Source organism: Pistacia vera, unplaced genomic scaffold (assembly GCF_008641045.1).
Source record: "Pistacia vera cultivar Batoury unplaced genomic scaffold, PisVer_v2 Contig820, whole genome shotgun sequence".
Taxonomy (NCBI): Eukaryota; Viridiplantae; Streptophyta; class Magnoliopsida; order Sapindales; family Anacardiaceae; genus Pistacia; species Pistacia vera.
In genome coordinates, this window is record NW_022196691.1 from 893089 (window position 1) to 907088 (window position 14000).

At 36.3% G+C, this 14000-nt stretch overlaps 1 protein-coding gene across 1 annotated transcript; it reads right to left on the reverse strand.

Moving 5' to 3' along the window:
- Nucleotides 1-11513: 11513 nt before the first annotated feature.
- LOC116117759 (probable mediator of RNA polymerase II transcription subunit 37c) lies at nucleotides 11514-13554 on the reverse strand. The gene is made up of 2 exons (XM_031403777.1): nucleotides 13341-13554; nucleotides 11514-13246 (listed from the first exon to the last, which is right to left on the reverse strand). Exons 1-2 carry the CDS (start codon nucleotides 13552-13554, stop codon nucleotides 11514-11516), a joined length of 1947 nt encoding a protein of 648 aa, XP_031259637.1.
- Nucleotides 13555-14000: the final 446 nt, after the last annotated feature.

Consider the following 14000-nt stretch of genomic DNA (forward strand, 5'->3'; position numbering starts at 1 on the left):
GCAAGGACGAGCTAGCTCCTTCCTGGGTCTGGATGTTGACGGTTCCATTCCAGTCTGCAACATCGACAGACACGGTCATTAGGGCCTTCGTGTTCGTCCCGCGTAGTGGCAAAGGACATAAAAAATCTACAAGTTACTCAAGCCGCCAACCACGCTCGAATCCAATGGCGGCATCGCGCCTCCGGTGAAACGCGGGAGACCCAACGCCATTATCCAACCAAACCAGTAAAAAAAAAAAAAAAAAAAAAAAGAGGAAACAAAAAGGGGGGAAAAGAAAAACCTTACACTCTGGATGCGAAGCTGAGCGAAACTCGTTTTGGTTGCTGAAAAGCGCCGATCGGAAGAAAATCGTTCCTAGTGCGTAAAGGTTTGTGCTCGAAGCGAAAGAAATCTCGGTGACCTCATCAGAAAAAACGCAAAGTTTTTATATATGGATTGCGAATCGACGGTTACCACCCTGGAACCGAAACGACAACCCACTCTCTCTCCCGCATTAAATGCGCCCCACGTCGCAATTAATGACGTGATAATGGTCGTCGTTTCGATCGCGCTGCGCAACTAATGCTGTCAAACGGCGTAGCACAGCACATGATGCATTTAATGTGCCTAACAAACGCTTTAACGCGTGCAGATCGCCCGATAGCGTAAAACCAGGTTCATTGAATCTGACAGGGAGAGTCCATCAGGCACAGGTCGTTAAGGTGAAGATGTCAGGTCGCTCTGGCAAGGAATTGCGCGAGATCGTGTTCGCCAAGAGTTCTACGCCGAGCTCATCCCATTCAGGTCGGAGTGACCAAAAACTCCGACGTGACTTAGTTTCCAGGTTCGACCCTCGAACCTTAAAAAAGGGGGCTTTGTTATGCCCAGGAAAATAAAGGGCTGACATGGGAAAGTCACGTGAAGGGTGACTGCTCCCGTCAGAGCAAACCACCAACGTCAGACCTGCCAAGTGATATAGAGCTCACATGCGTCCATTTCCCTGCAATAAGTCGTGCGATGTCAGCTTGGGAAAAGGAAAATGGGACGTAAAGCCGGATTACATCCTGACTATCACACCAAAACCATGGATTTAGTGATGATTATACGCTTCAGTTTGATATAAATGAAGAAGACCTTCATTAAGTGGATTCGGCCATTTTTCATACAAAGAAAAAATCTTCTCTCCTGTAAACATTTACTTTTTAACTTATGTAAGTCAGCCCGCAAACGCGACCTGACCCACACTAACACAATACAAATCAGGGACGTAGGACTTGCTACCTTAGCATCGAACACTTAAAAAACTCTCGGGCATTTATTCGTTTCTATATTCTATTTTCACGTGTACTAACAGCAATCAACGTTACGCACGTGGGAATTCGTGGTGCTTAAAGTAGCATCAAAAAGATTAATATAGTATAAACCAGATAAATAGAAATAGTGGAATTAAAACTGAATTACAGACATTATCTATACTGACCACCTTTGGGGCCAAGGAATGTAACCAGCTCCCCAAATCGACATCACATTAATCAAGTAAAGGTTATACAAAGTGATTTGTAAGGTTCGTTATAAGAATAATTCTATGCAGAAACAAGTCTAGAAAATATTCATTAAAAAACTCACCGAAATTTAAAGGAAAAGAAATACAGCATAAGTACGTTCCCCATGGCATATTCAAAATACTTAGAAAAATTTAGTCAATATTTTCAATCTTGACACCACCATCCATGGCATAGGTTGGGAAAGCTTCGTCATCAATGCCAACTTCTATCTCAGCACCATCGCCTTCCGAAAGAATTTTACTAAGTACGTTCCACCGTGAAATCGTTGTCTATGTTATTTTCTAAGTTCAGGCCCTCCTCGTCATAACCTTTAATTTCTAGTTTTATTTTCTTTTAATTCATTGTTCATCACTTTAAAATCCACTGTCCCTTTCTTTTTTCTTTCATAATGAAAGATCTTAGAATTTACTATGCTTATAATATGAACAGTATCACAATATTTTCGAATTTATAACTAAAAATTGCAAAAAACTATTGTTTCCGAAATTCATTAATTCTGCATTTTGTTAACTAATATATATGTATTTCAAATAATAACATGTATTGTTTTTTACATATATTGTTTCAAAATAATATAATCTTTTATATTTCTTTGTTTCGTCAAATATTCATTTGAAAATTCTACATGAATTAATGAATATTAAGTAATGAAATCGTTGAATTAAACCACTGTAACATATTTTTAGACTGACGTTTAGATATGAATTTATGCGAATAAATATAAGAGTGATATTAATGACGTTTTGACAACGACGACGTGTAGATGGCACGGGAACTTGGTATAAATGGTGAAATTAAGTGGTGAAAGCCTAAAACTAGTCGACTTGGCAACTAATTAATTGACAACAAAACTCTTCCACTGCAAGCTAACAAATCAAATCAAGTCAAGTCAAGCAAGCAAGCAGACTCTTGAGTTATCGATTACTCAATATTAATGAGTTGCGTTCACATATTTGGTAGTCTCGTTGTGGTTTGACCGTTTGAGCTTTTTTCACGAATAGTTATAAAAGGTTTCTTTAAATTATTAATTTTTTATAGATGTTTAGGAATAAAAATATCATAAAATTAAGTTTAGTCTTTTTAATTTAATATATAAATATATTTTCTTTATTATAAATATGATAACAATCGTAGAATAATTTATTCATTATAAACGAGAGGGTAAAGAAGTATTGTAATAATATTGACTTCGCTAAATATAGTCATATTGGATGAAACTAGATAAATCACGTGCGTTATTTTCTCTTGTTTATTGTCTGTGATTTATTTTATTGTTATTTGTTCTCGCTGTTATCTCTATTCGTTCACAGGCAGTTTCATTAAGAGAAATCAAGGTTACAAAGTGAGGGTATGGAACACCTCATTTACTAAATGCTAAGTGTCTAACAAATTAATTAAGTAGCCAACAATTGGGCAATGAAAATTAAATGCTCTCAAATGCATGGAGACTGACTTGAGAAATTTTTCCCTTTTTTTTAGTTGTCGACACATCAACTATAAAAGTCAATGATGCTCTTTTTTTTTTTTTTTTTTTTTTAACCACGGTGTTCGGGTCCACGTGGCATACCTTAACTAATTTTCGAAGTCCATTAAATACCTTATAAGCTCAAAAGACATTTAAATCACAATGTTATTATGATAGGCAGTGACGGACCAGGATTTTGTCCAAGGTGAGGGGGGTGGGGGTGGAGTGCCTCTGCTGTTTCGTCATAGTTTGTCAAACAACTAGTAAAAACTTAAAAAAAATCACTAAACCTTAAGTAAAAAAATATATATATTATCAATAATCTGAAAGAAAATAATGCAATAACACAATACTTTACTACTTGAATAATTTTGAGAAGCAAAATTTTGAACAAATTATATTGAAAATGATATCCAATTCTCAAGGAAATACAACAAAATTTTTACGTGAAAAAAGTTCTTCAATTAAAGAAAACAAGTATCATAGGAATCAACAATTCACTAAATCCAGTAATTAAAAGAGTTTACAATAATCACAATCCACCAAAAATATTCTACACAAATTTCTTATTTCTCCTCTTTTTTTTTATTTTTTTTATTTTATATTATTTTTTTTGGCTTTTAAAGATATAATATAAATTTTCATGACTTTGATCAGAACCTAACCAAACTAAAATTAATCAAAACTAATTAAGTCAACGTTGCCTTGACTTTAATTGAATAATAAAAAAATGAGAAAAATTTTTTAGTATAAATATAGATAATAACTCAAACACTTAATAATTTTGAGCAGCTAAACGGTGACATTGGAAATGTAGGAAAGTGATGGTGAAGGGTCAAGAATAACGTTCAATAAAATATAGTTAGAGTTAATTTGAGAAAGTAGGAACATTCTTAGACACCAAAACCAAAACAAATTCACAAGATCTATGCCTTTTTCCATCAAATTAGAATAAAAACTCAAAAAAATAAGCATGATTCAACCCTAAAATAAAACAAGCTAATTGTGGCGCCTTGATTAGTGAAAGCTTCAACAATTTCAGTCTTCAAAAGTTTTAAGAATGAATAACATAGAGAAAGTGAAGAGAGAATAGAGAGGAAAGAATTTTGAGGATAAAATCATAAAACATAGGCAGACATGAGAAGAGTAGAGAGAGTTTTAAACTTTTAATATGATGTAGGTTTAGAATATATATTTAATAATAAGTTTTTATGAGCTTGAATATATGTATAATATTTCTCATTTTTTAAAATTCGATGATAGACCTAGATATATACATTAATAGAATTTTTTATGCATCTATATAAACAATGTTTTTAAAAAAAAAAGTGAGGGTAGGCCCTCCAAGGGGCTAGGTTCGCCCCCGATGGTAGATAACCCCAAGTTTGAACCTAAACATAAAAGAATGGGTAAACATTCTTAACTATCAGGCTAATCTTTTAAAATAAGAGTAAACGACATATGCCACCCAAGGTTTGCGCAATCCCAATGAGTACCACAGGTTCCATTATTCCAGATCCCACCTTAAAGTGACTAAAAAACGTTTGATTTAACGGTAAAGGGGTAAATTGGTCATTTTACATGGGTGGCGCACTTTAGCAGACACCGCCTGTAACAGTCCTCCGGCGCACGGTTAGCAGACCGTCGCCGGTAAACGTTTTTCGCTCTTTTTTTGGTGATTTTTCTACCAAAATCACCTTGTCACCACCATTTGACTCCTCGAATCCTCCTCTACAAAACCCTAACCTTTCCTGCCACGACAGCTCGCCGTTTGCCGTCCACACTTCATCGAAAAACTGCCGAAGAACACGAACTCTCGGCAACGAATGATGATGAAATGGCTGCTGGGGACAGGGGGATTTTATAGATCTGGATACTGGGTTTCATGGTGGTGTCCAATTGGATTTTCAACACCGGAATCCGGTGAAGAACACCCAAACCCTAAGCCTAACGGTGCCGGCAATTGGAGGGGCAAATGAGTCGGGAACAGAGGGGTTTTGGACGACGGACTACGGGGAAGGTGATGGAGTGACCAGGGCGTTCGACGTCGTCGGAAACAGCCCGATCCGGCTGTTTCCGATGAGGTTGTGGTGACAAGGGGTGTTTGATATAATTGAAAATAAAATGGTAAGTTTTATAATTCTAATAAATTAGGGGTTAAAACATAATTATTAATTTAGGGTTAAGGGCATTATGGTAATTGCATGCTCTAAACCCTAAAGTTCATAATACTGTTACTTTAAGGGTGAGAATCTGGAATAAATGGACATGTGGGACTCACACTGGGATTATTTCGTCAAACCTTGGGTGGGAATATGTCGTTTACTCTAAAAAATGATGTCTTTAGCAATCTGTATCATAAACACTATTAGTTAGCCATATAATTAATATTTTCATGAAATTAACATAACTAAATTCAATCTTAACGTAATTTACTAGGTAAATTGGTGAATTAATTCATAAACACATATCTCCACTACAACTAATAAAATTAGTCCATTTGTAAAAGGGACGAATCTCATTATTTGATTAAGTGTAATATCATATTAATCAATCAATTAATTAATTACAAAGATAATTGAATTGTTTGTAATTTGTAAGTCATTAAGCAATTGTATATTTCTTATGTTGGTTTGTAAATTATAATATCTAATTAAATTTATTTTTGGGTCATGTCCCAGTATTATTATTTGTGAAATTCAAAAAGTAATAATACATAATTAAATTATTAAACTTCTCGTTTAAATTATTTTTCTAAAAATTTAATACAAACATTATAAAATATTTAAAAGTATATATATAAAATAGATATATACTTAAAATTGATTTTAACACTTAATTTTATATACAATTCATAAAGGAAACAAAAAAAAAAAATTCTCAAAAAAGCGGGGCGGGCGGAGCGAGGATTGTGCAATCCCCTTCCCCGGCCCGTCCGGATGCAGGGACATACTAAGGACCATCCTTGGCCCTATCCCCCTTTTTTTTGGGGATTCCCCGCCCATTGGGTAGGGTCGGGACCGATCTCCGCGGGGCCGGGGCAAACGCCCATCTCTAAATCTATAGCGATATGAAGCTAAAGATCAGTGACTAAAGCTAAAGATCAAGATGATCTAAGCATGCGATCAGCGATCTGACACGCGATCGGAGAGCAAAAGATCAGCGATCTGAAACTGAAGATAGCGATTGAGCATGCGATCAGCACTAAAGTTGAAAATCAAGAATCTAAGCGTGCGATCAGCGATTAGAGCGATCTGAAGTGAAGATCAAGATGATTGAAACTGAAGATCAGCGATTGAGATGCGATCAGCGATCTAAAGTTGAAAATCAAGACAATCTAAACGTGTGATCAGCGATCTGGCCATGCGATCTGAAGCTGAAGATCAAGATGATCTGAAACTGAAGATCAGCGATTGAGCATGCGATCAGCGATCTAAAGTTGAAAATCAGACAATCTAAACGTGTGATCAGCGACATGGCCATGCGATCTGAAGCTGAAGATCAAGATGATCTGAGCATGCGATCAGCGATCTGGCCACGTGATCTGAAGCTGAAGATCAGCAATCTGAGTGTGAGATCAGCCATATGAGCCATGCGATCTGAAGTTAAAGATCAACGAATGAAGCTAAAGATCAAGACGATCTGAGCGTGCGCTCAGCGATCTGGCGACGCGATCGAAAGCCAAAGATCAGCGATTTGAAGTTGAAGATCGCTATCTGAGCATGCGACAGCGATCTAGCCACACGATCGGAGAAATTGGACGCAGGTTTGAGACCTGCATGGGCCACCAAACTGTTGATGTTGATTTTGACACCAACGACTCGCACATGCAAAGTGTAAGAGAGTCTTAGAAATTACACTTGATTGATTCATGAGATTTGAATTGGTGCTGAGACGTAAATAAAAGATTGGCAAGAAGGGTTTTATATGGTTCGGATGCTTAAAGCAAATCCTACTCCACTGTATTTTTGCTATTTAGCTGTTTCTATGATATTGCTGTAAAACATACAAAGATGGAGAAAAACTTTGTTTACAGAGAAAGATAGTAAACTCAAATCTATGTCTAGCTCCATATGCCCACCTCCTTTTGTGTGAGAGAGATGCTTATTTATACACTTTTAGGTCAATGTAATAAATGCTTTTACAAGTTGCTCTGACACGTGGGGATACTCTTTAATCTTTATCAACTTATTTTGATAAGTTGGGACAGGTGTGTAGTACTTTAGACAAAAACTTGAATCTGCTGCGTTGAGACAGCCGTATCCCTTCTGTGTTAGGGCGAGGTGGCAGCTCCTAGATGGTAAAAAGTCTTCATGATTTAGGCACAAAAATTGTATATAATCATTTTTGTATGATCAATTTATGATCTATGACTAATTTTCTCTTTACGACAAAGCCTAACGATTAAGAATTAAATTGATATGACTAGACAGAGGAATCTCTCCTGAAGTTTTAACATTAATAGTTTTGGCCTTGGTTTACGTCAGCACCTCTCAAGAATATGATGGATTTTTTGAATATATAGTATATGTATTTGTTGTATGTATAATCTTGTTAAAAGTAATGCAAATTTAAAAGAAAGTTATATATACATATATACACCTATAAAAAAAGAATTGTGTTAGTGGGTAGGGATGCAAAATTGACCCAAGAGCTCTTAAACCCAATCCGCGTATCGAGAATGCAGACTCGGATATCCCATTGACTCAAGTAAAAGACCAAACGTAAACGATTAAAATTAAAAATAACAAGATTTAAGCAAAATTAAGATTGGCCAATTTCCTTTCCGTGTGGAAGATTGCTGAATTGTAGACTTCACTGATCACAAATCTAACAGCTTTAGCCCTCTACTGAGTTGTTATGATCAGGATGGGCTTGTCGTTGTTGGGTGACTCCCACGACTAAGCGCTTATCCTGTTGGGTGACTCGGTCTTCACTCAAGAATCTTTAGTCATCTTCATGCAAGGTCTTGTCTTGGTGTCCACTCAAGCATATCACGTCATCTTCTTCAAGTGTTTGTTTTGATTTTCTTTGCAATTCACAGGGAAGTAGATCAACGCACATATATGGGAATATTTACTTGATATCTTATTTTATAATTAATTGTTTTAGTAATTTTAAGATTTCTTATTTTACTTTAGTTACTTTGACAAGTAGAATTATTAATATAAATAAAATTTAATAAACAAGTTACAAAGTAATTTCAATGCTAGTTAAGGAATTAATTTTGGTAACTATATCGATTTGGTCGAATATTTCAAACAATTCCAGATAAAAAAAAAAAAAGTCAAAAAGTACTATTTCATATAATTTATTGTTGAAAAAGTGCTTATAAAATAGAGATTTTGGTGTATATATTTAGAGCACAAACAAACTGGATAATCAACAATTTGAGCATTAAAATCTTTATTTTCAAGAATTTGAGCATTATTTAATGATTCAGATAATATAATATTATAATCCCGAAATTTTAATATCAAATCAGGATGATAACTCTTGGGCAAAAGTATAGATCAATCTATGCTTTTCGAATGAATCTCTGATAGGACTCATTGTTGAGTAGATAAGACCTATTACGAATTAATCAATTATGAAATGATACATCATGATTATGAAAAAAAATTAATAAGAAAGGTTTATAATTATAATATTACCGTTTGATATTACTTCTTGATCAAATACTCGATGAATCGCGCGCACTTCACTTGCTTGTTTTAAGTGTACCTCTCACTGATGGATTGAGTCTTCAAAACCCAAGGCAAACTTCAATAACTCCAACACTGTCCATTACCCTCAAATGTTAACTGTCAAAACTCAAAAGGCTTGGTGAACACTGTGCAGAAGATGAAACGTTTTCTTGAAGTTGATTCAAGTCATATATTATATGATATGAGTTTTACTAAAACAAAGTCAAGAACTTAGGTGTGTTTGTTTGATTATTTTGAGTAAAATTTTTGAAAAAATTGAGTTAGTTTGTTATTATGAGGTAGAATTTGAAAATTAACAAAATACTTCATAGATTTATTAATTTAGTTAAACACCCATTAAAATAAAAAGTTTAGAAATTGATAAAAATATCCCCACCCACCCATATTTGCCAGATTCTGAAATCTGCCATAAAGGCGCACGACTGGCTGGATCTGATTGGTCGTGCGTCGATATAGCCTTTTCGGTCAATTCCACCATGGATCTAGTTGAAAAATGCTAGATCTATAACCAGATCTGGTCGTCAACAATAGCTAAAGATATGGCAGTCGTTGACGACCAGATGTGATCAAAGATCTAGCCGTAGATCTAGCATTTTCCTGCTAAATCCATGATGGATCAGGCCGAACAAGGCTAAATTGGCGCATTATCTGTCAAATCCAATCAGTAGTGTGCTAGATTCTCGTCACCTTTCGATAGTGGTGGCTGAAATCTAGCAAATATGAGTGGGTGGGGATGTTTTTGTTAATTTTGATTTTTTTGGATGTTTAGTTAAATTAACAAACCTAAAGCGTTTAAAAATAGTTGAATATAATAGAATTTGATTTTCAGAATAAAGAAACAAATATATATTTTAGGTAGGATAGGGTATAAACAATAAAACAAACAAACGTAATTTTAGCAAACATATTTCTTTCCACATAAAATCATGGTCTCATTTTTACTTCCAAGTTCAGGCCCTTGACCTTGACATCCTCTATTTTCTGGCTTTATTTACTTTTAATACATTTGTTCATCACTTTTTAATACATATGTTCTCGCTTGGTACTTAAAAAACCTAGAATTTGTTTTATGAGTAAATGACATGTTCCCACCAAATGTTTGGTGAAGTAGCAAGTTTCCACCCTGTTTCATAAATTCTAAATTCCCTTAAACCAACACCGTTAGCAACTCTTAGATTCTGACACAAGTGCAGAAAGTGATATAACCATACTGCCTTTGACAAATATTTTTAAATTACTTGTAACCCCCAAATTAATAGAATTAGAAAATAACCGCCTTTCTCCGGCCACCCTTCCCACCGAAAATAGCCCTCTACCCAGGCATTCCACTCCCCAGTGTACCCTCTCCAAAACCCCCTTATCCTCCAACCCTCTTTGCTCCTTTTTCACCATCGATTGAAGGCCCTTTTCCTTGGGTTTTTTTGAGTTTGAAGGATTTTTTTGGGTTGATTTTGTTGGATGCAAATTGAGATTCTTTGGAAGTGTTTGTGGCTTGTTGGACTTTTCCGGTTGCCGGAGCCTCCAAAAGCTCTCTCTTTTGACCTTTTTTTGATTGAACACAACCTTGTCGATAAAGGGTCGCAATTAACGACTTACCCTCCAACTTGCGCTCTCGTAAAGCTTCTCCTAGCCATTGCCGCCACCACCTTCCACTGCCACAACCACCTCACCACTAGCCTCTAAAACATCCCCACCATCCTCTCCAACCTTCTTATCACCAAAATAGCCACCCATTTTAGCAAGAGGTGGCGCATGTTAGCAAACATTGCCACTTGCATTTTTCGCCGTGGCTGGGTTGAGGCCTATTTTGGCAGTGATGTGGTGACGGCGGTGATGATTATTATGAAGTGTTATGTGCTGTTTGGATGCTTTTTTTTCTGGCCGATTTCCTCTCACCGGCGACTCAGTGTCCCCTCCCTTTCCGTGGAGGGTTCTTTAACTTATTTTGAGACTTCGAGGATTATTTTAAAATTTTATTTTCATTTCAAATTTAATATAGTTAAATGATCATTTTAATTAAATTATTGTTTGTTAATTTAAGGGTGGCCGTGGGGATATGAAATTTATGAAATCACCATGGAAACTTACCATTTCGCCAAACCTGGGATGAGAACATATCTTTACTCTTGTTTTATTAATGAACCATGCAAACTATTGTTTTCGAAATTTCATTAATTCTATGTTTTATTAACTAATATTATATTATTTCAAAATATATATTTTTTTTGTTCTACATTTTAAATTTTACAATTAACGCATACGACAAAGATGACAGAGTGTAAACATCACGAAAAACTGTTGATAATTTATGCAAATTAAGTCAGTTAAAAGCCCGAATCTAGTCCACTTGGTGACTAATTCACAACAAAACACTTCCACTGCAAACTCAACAAATCATATCAATAAGATCTTATAGAGTCGTACAAAGATTCAAGGCTATGTTTTTGAATTAAGAAAACGTTGTTTGGAATAGATTCGAACACGTGGAGGTCATGCTGAGATTGGGCGACACTTTCCGCTTTAAGTAGAAGTGTAGAACATGCCTTGACGGGCCTAATTCAACACACATGAATGTGTTCACACTATCCTTACCAATTTGTTCGCGATATTATTAAATTGACCACTTTTGGGGGCCAAGGGAATGTAAAAAGCTTCACAAACTGGTTTATAAGGTTCGTTTACAGGGCTTGATTCTATGTACAAACAAGTCTTGAAATTATTCATAAGTTCTAATCAACGTAACCATAAAACATAAGTACGTTTCTGCTTAGCATATTCAAAACACTTAGAAAAAACTTAGTCAACATCCTCAATCTTGACACCTCCCATTGCATAGGTTAGCAAAGCTTCATCATCAATGCCAACGTGTATCTCAGTAACAACGCCTTCAGAAAGAATTTCAAAAACTGGGCGACAAATTACTTCAAGCTGCTTCTTCTTGTCCTCGTAAATGTTTGCCTCAACAACTTCGTCGCTTTCATTAAGCCACTCAAAGACACGGTTAATATCACCCAAAATCTTCTTCTTCTTACCAGTAGAGAGCTTAGATGCTATCCTTTCAGACTTGACAATGTGCCTCATTTTGTAGACATAATCCTCCAAAGAAAGCTTGGCCTCAACTTTCTTTTTATACTCTTTATCTTCAGCCTCGTACTTCTCTGCCTCCTTAACCATCTTCTCTATTTCATCCCTAGACATCCTTCCCTTGTCATTGGTGATTGTGATCTTGTTCGTCATGCCAGTGGTCTTGTCCTCAGCTGAGACATTCAGGATTCCATTTTCATCAATTTCAAAGCAGACATTGATCTGAGGAAAACCCCTTGGAGCGAGTAGAATGCCGAAGAGACTGACTCTTCCCAAAAAATTGTTATCCACAGTTTTTGCTCTCTCACCCTCGTAAACGTGGATCCCGACAGCAGGTTGAAAATCTGCGCAGGTTGTGAACACATGTTCTTTCTTTGTGGGGATTGTAGTGTTCCTTGGGATTAAAACAGCCATGATACAACCTCCAACTTCAATTCCAAGAGAAAGAGGGGTAACGTCCGTGAGGACGAGTCCCTGCATAGTCTCATTACCCTGACCACTCAATAGTGCAGCCTGAATTGCAGCACCGTAAGCAACAGATTCATCTGGGTTAATGTTTTTACAAAGGTTTTTTCCATTGAAGAAGTCTTTCAGTAGCTGCTGCACTTTCGGAATTCTGGTTGAACCACCAACAAGGACTATATCATGGACACTATTTTTGTCCATCTTAGCATCCCTCAAACAATTTTCGACCTGCGTAATACACTTGCTGAAGAGATCCATGTTGAGCTCTTCGAATTTGGTACGGCTAATGTTTGAATGGAAATCAATTCCCTGAACCAAACAATCAACATGAATTGAAGTTTGAGAAGTGAATGAAAGAGTCCTCTTGGCCCTCTCGCACGCAGTTCTCAGTCTCTGGAGAGCTCTAGGTTTTAGACTGACGTGTTTCTTATACTTCTGCTTGAACTCCTTAACAAAGTGATTTACCAGGTTGTTATCAAAATCCTCACCACCGAGGTGGGTGTCTCCAGCAATGGCCTTCACTTGAAAGGTATCCTTATCAATGGTAAGCAAAGACACATCAAAAGTACCGCCCCCAAGATCAAAAATCAAAACATTTCTTTCACCGGCACCGGAATTCTTCTTGTCGAGACCATAAGCAATGGCTGCAGCAGTGGGTTCATTGATGATTTTCAAAACATTTAGTCCGGCAATTTCACCAGCATCCTTGGTCGCTTGACGCTGGGAGTCATTGAAATAGGCAGGAACAGTGATAACTGCATTCTTCACCGTTGAACCATGAAAATCTTCGGCAATCTGACGCATTTTGGAAAGTATCATGGAAGAAACTAATTCAGGAGCCAACAGCTTCTCTTCCCCCTTGCTTTTGATCACAATCGTTGGCTTTCCACCATCTCGATCAACGACCTTGAAAGGCCATAACTTTATATCTCTCTGGACTGATTCATCATTGAATCTTCTACCGATCAACCTCTTTGCATCTACAATGATAACATAAAGGTTAAATAGATGTTAAAGATTAAAAAAAGAACTATCATCTTACTCACTAAAACTAAACAAGAGAAAACGTTTTACCATAAACGGTATTCTTCGGGTTGACGTCAACCTGGTTCTTAGCAGCGTCACCAATAAAACGCTCTTCATCAGTAAACGCCACATAAGATGGCGTCGTCCTGTTGCCTTGATCATTCGCTATGATCTCCACTCTGTCATTCTTCCACATAGCCACGCAAGAGTATGTAGTCCCTAGATCAATTCCGATGGCTGGTCCCTCTTCCTTTCCAGACATTATTTCCAAGAATGTGCTCTTTAATCAGAACATCAAGAAATTTGTATGTCTTAAAGCTGTCTAATTCTGTTCATGTCGGCCTCAGTATATATAGATAGTAGGATATTACTTCTTGATTAAGTACTGCTTTAAATTTTAATGTATCCATTAAAGCGACTGTGTTGACTGTTGAGAAACCGAAGGGTTAAATACAACTTATTTGCGAAGGGATTCTTCTTTCACCGAGAAGAATTATTACACTACACATTTATCAAGCAATATATATATATATAACTTGATAATATTTTTTATTTGAGCATCGGTATTTAACTCTCAAAAATGATAGAGGTTGAAGATTCAGTTAGCAGGTTTCATCTATCTGCCCATGAATATTCACGTGTCTACACTTACTCCGTTTAATAGAGAGTTTCAATTTTTTGTTTTGGAAAGCAGGGATATCAAAAATC

What these genes read in the sequence shown, in the direction of transcription:
- LOC116117759 (XM_031403777.1), bottom strand. Translation starts at nt 13,554, where the DNA reads ATGTCTGGAAAGGAAGAGGGACCAGCCATCGGAATTGATCTAGGGACT. An exon ending in CCCGAAGAATACCGTTTATG is followed by an intron (nt 13,247 to 13,340) that starts GTAAAACGTTTT and finishes TTATCATTGTAG; the next exon opens with ATGCAAAGAGGTTGATCGGT.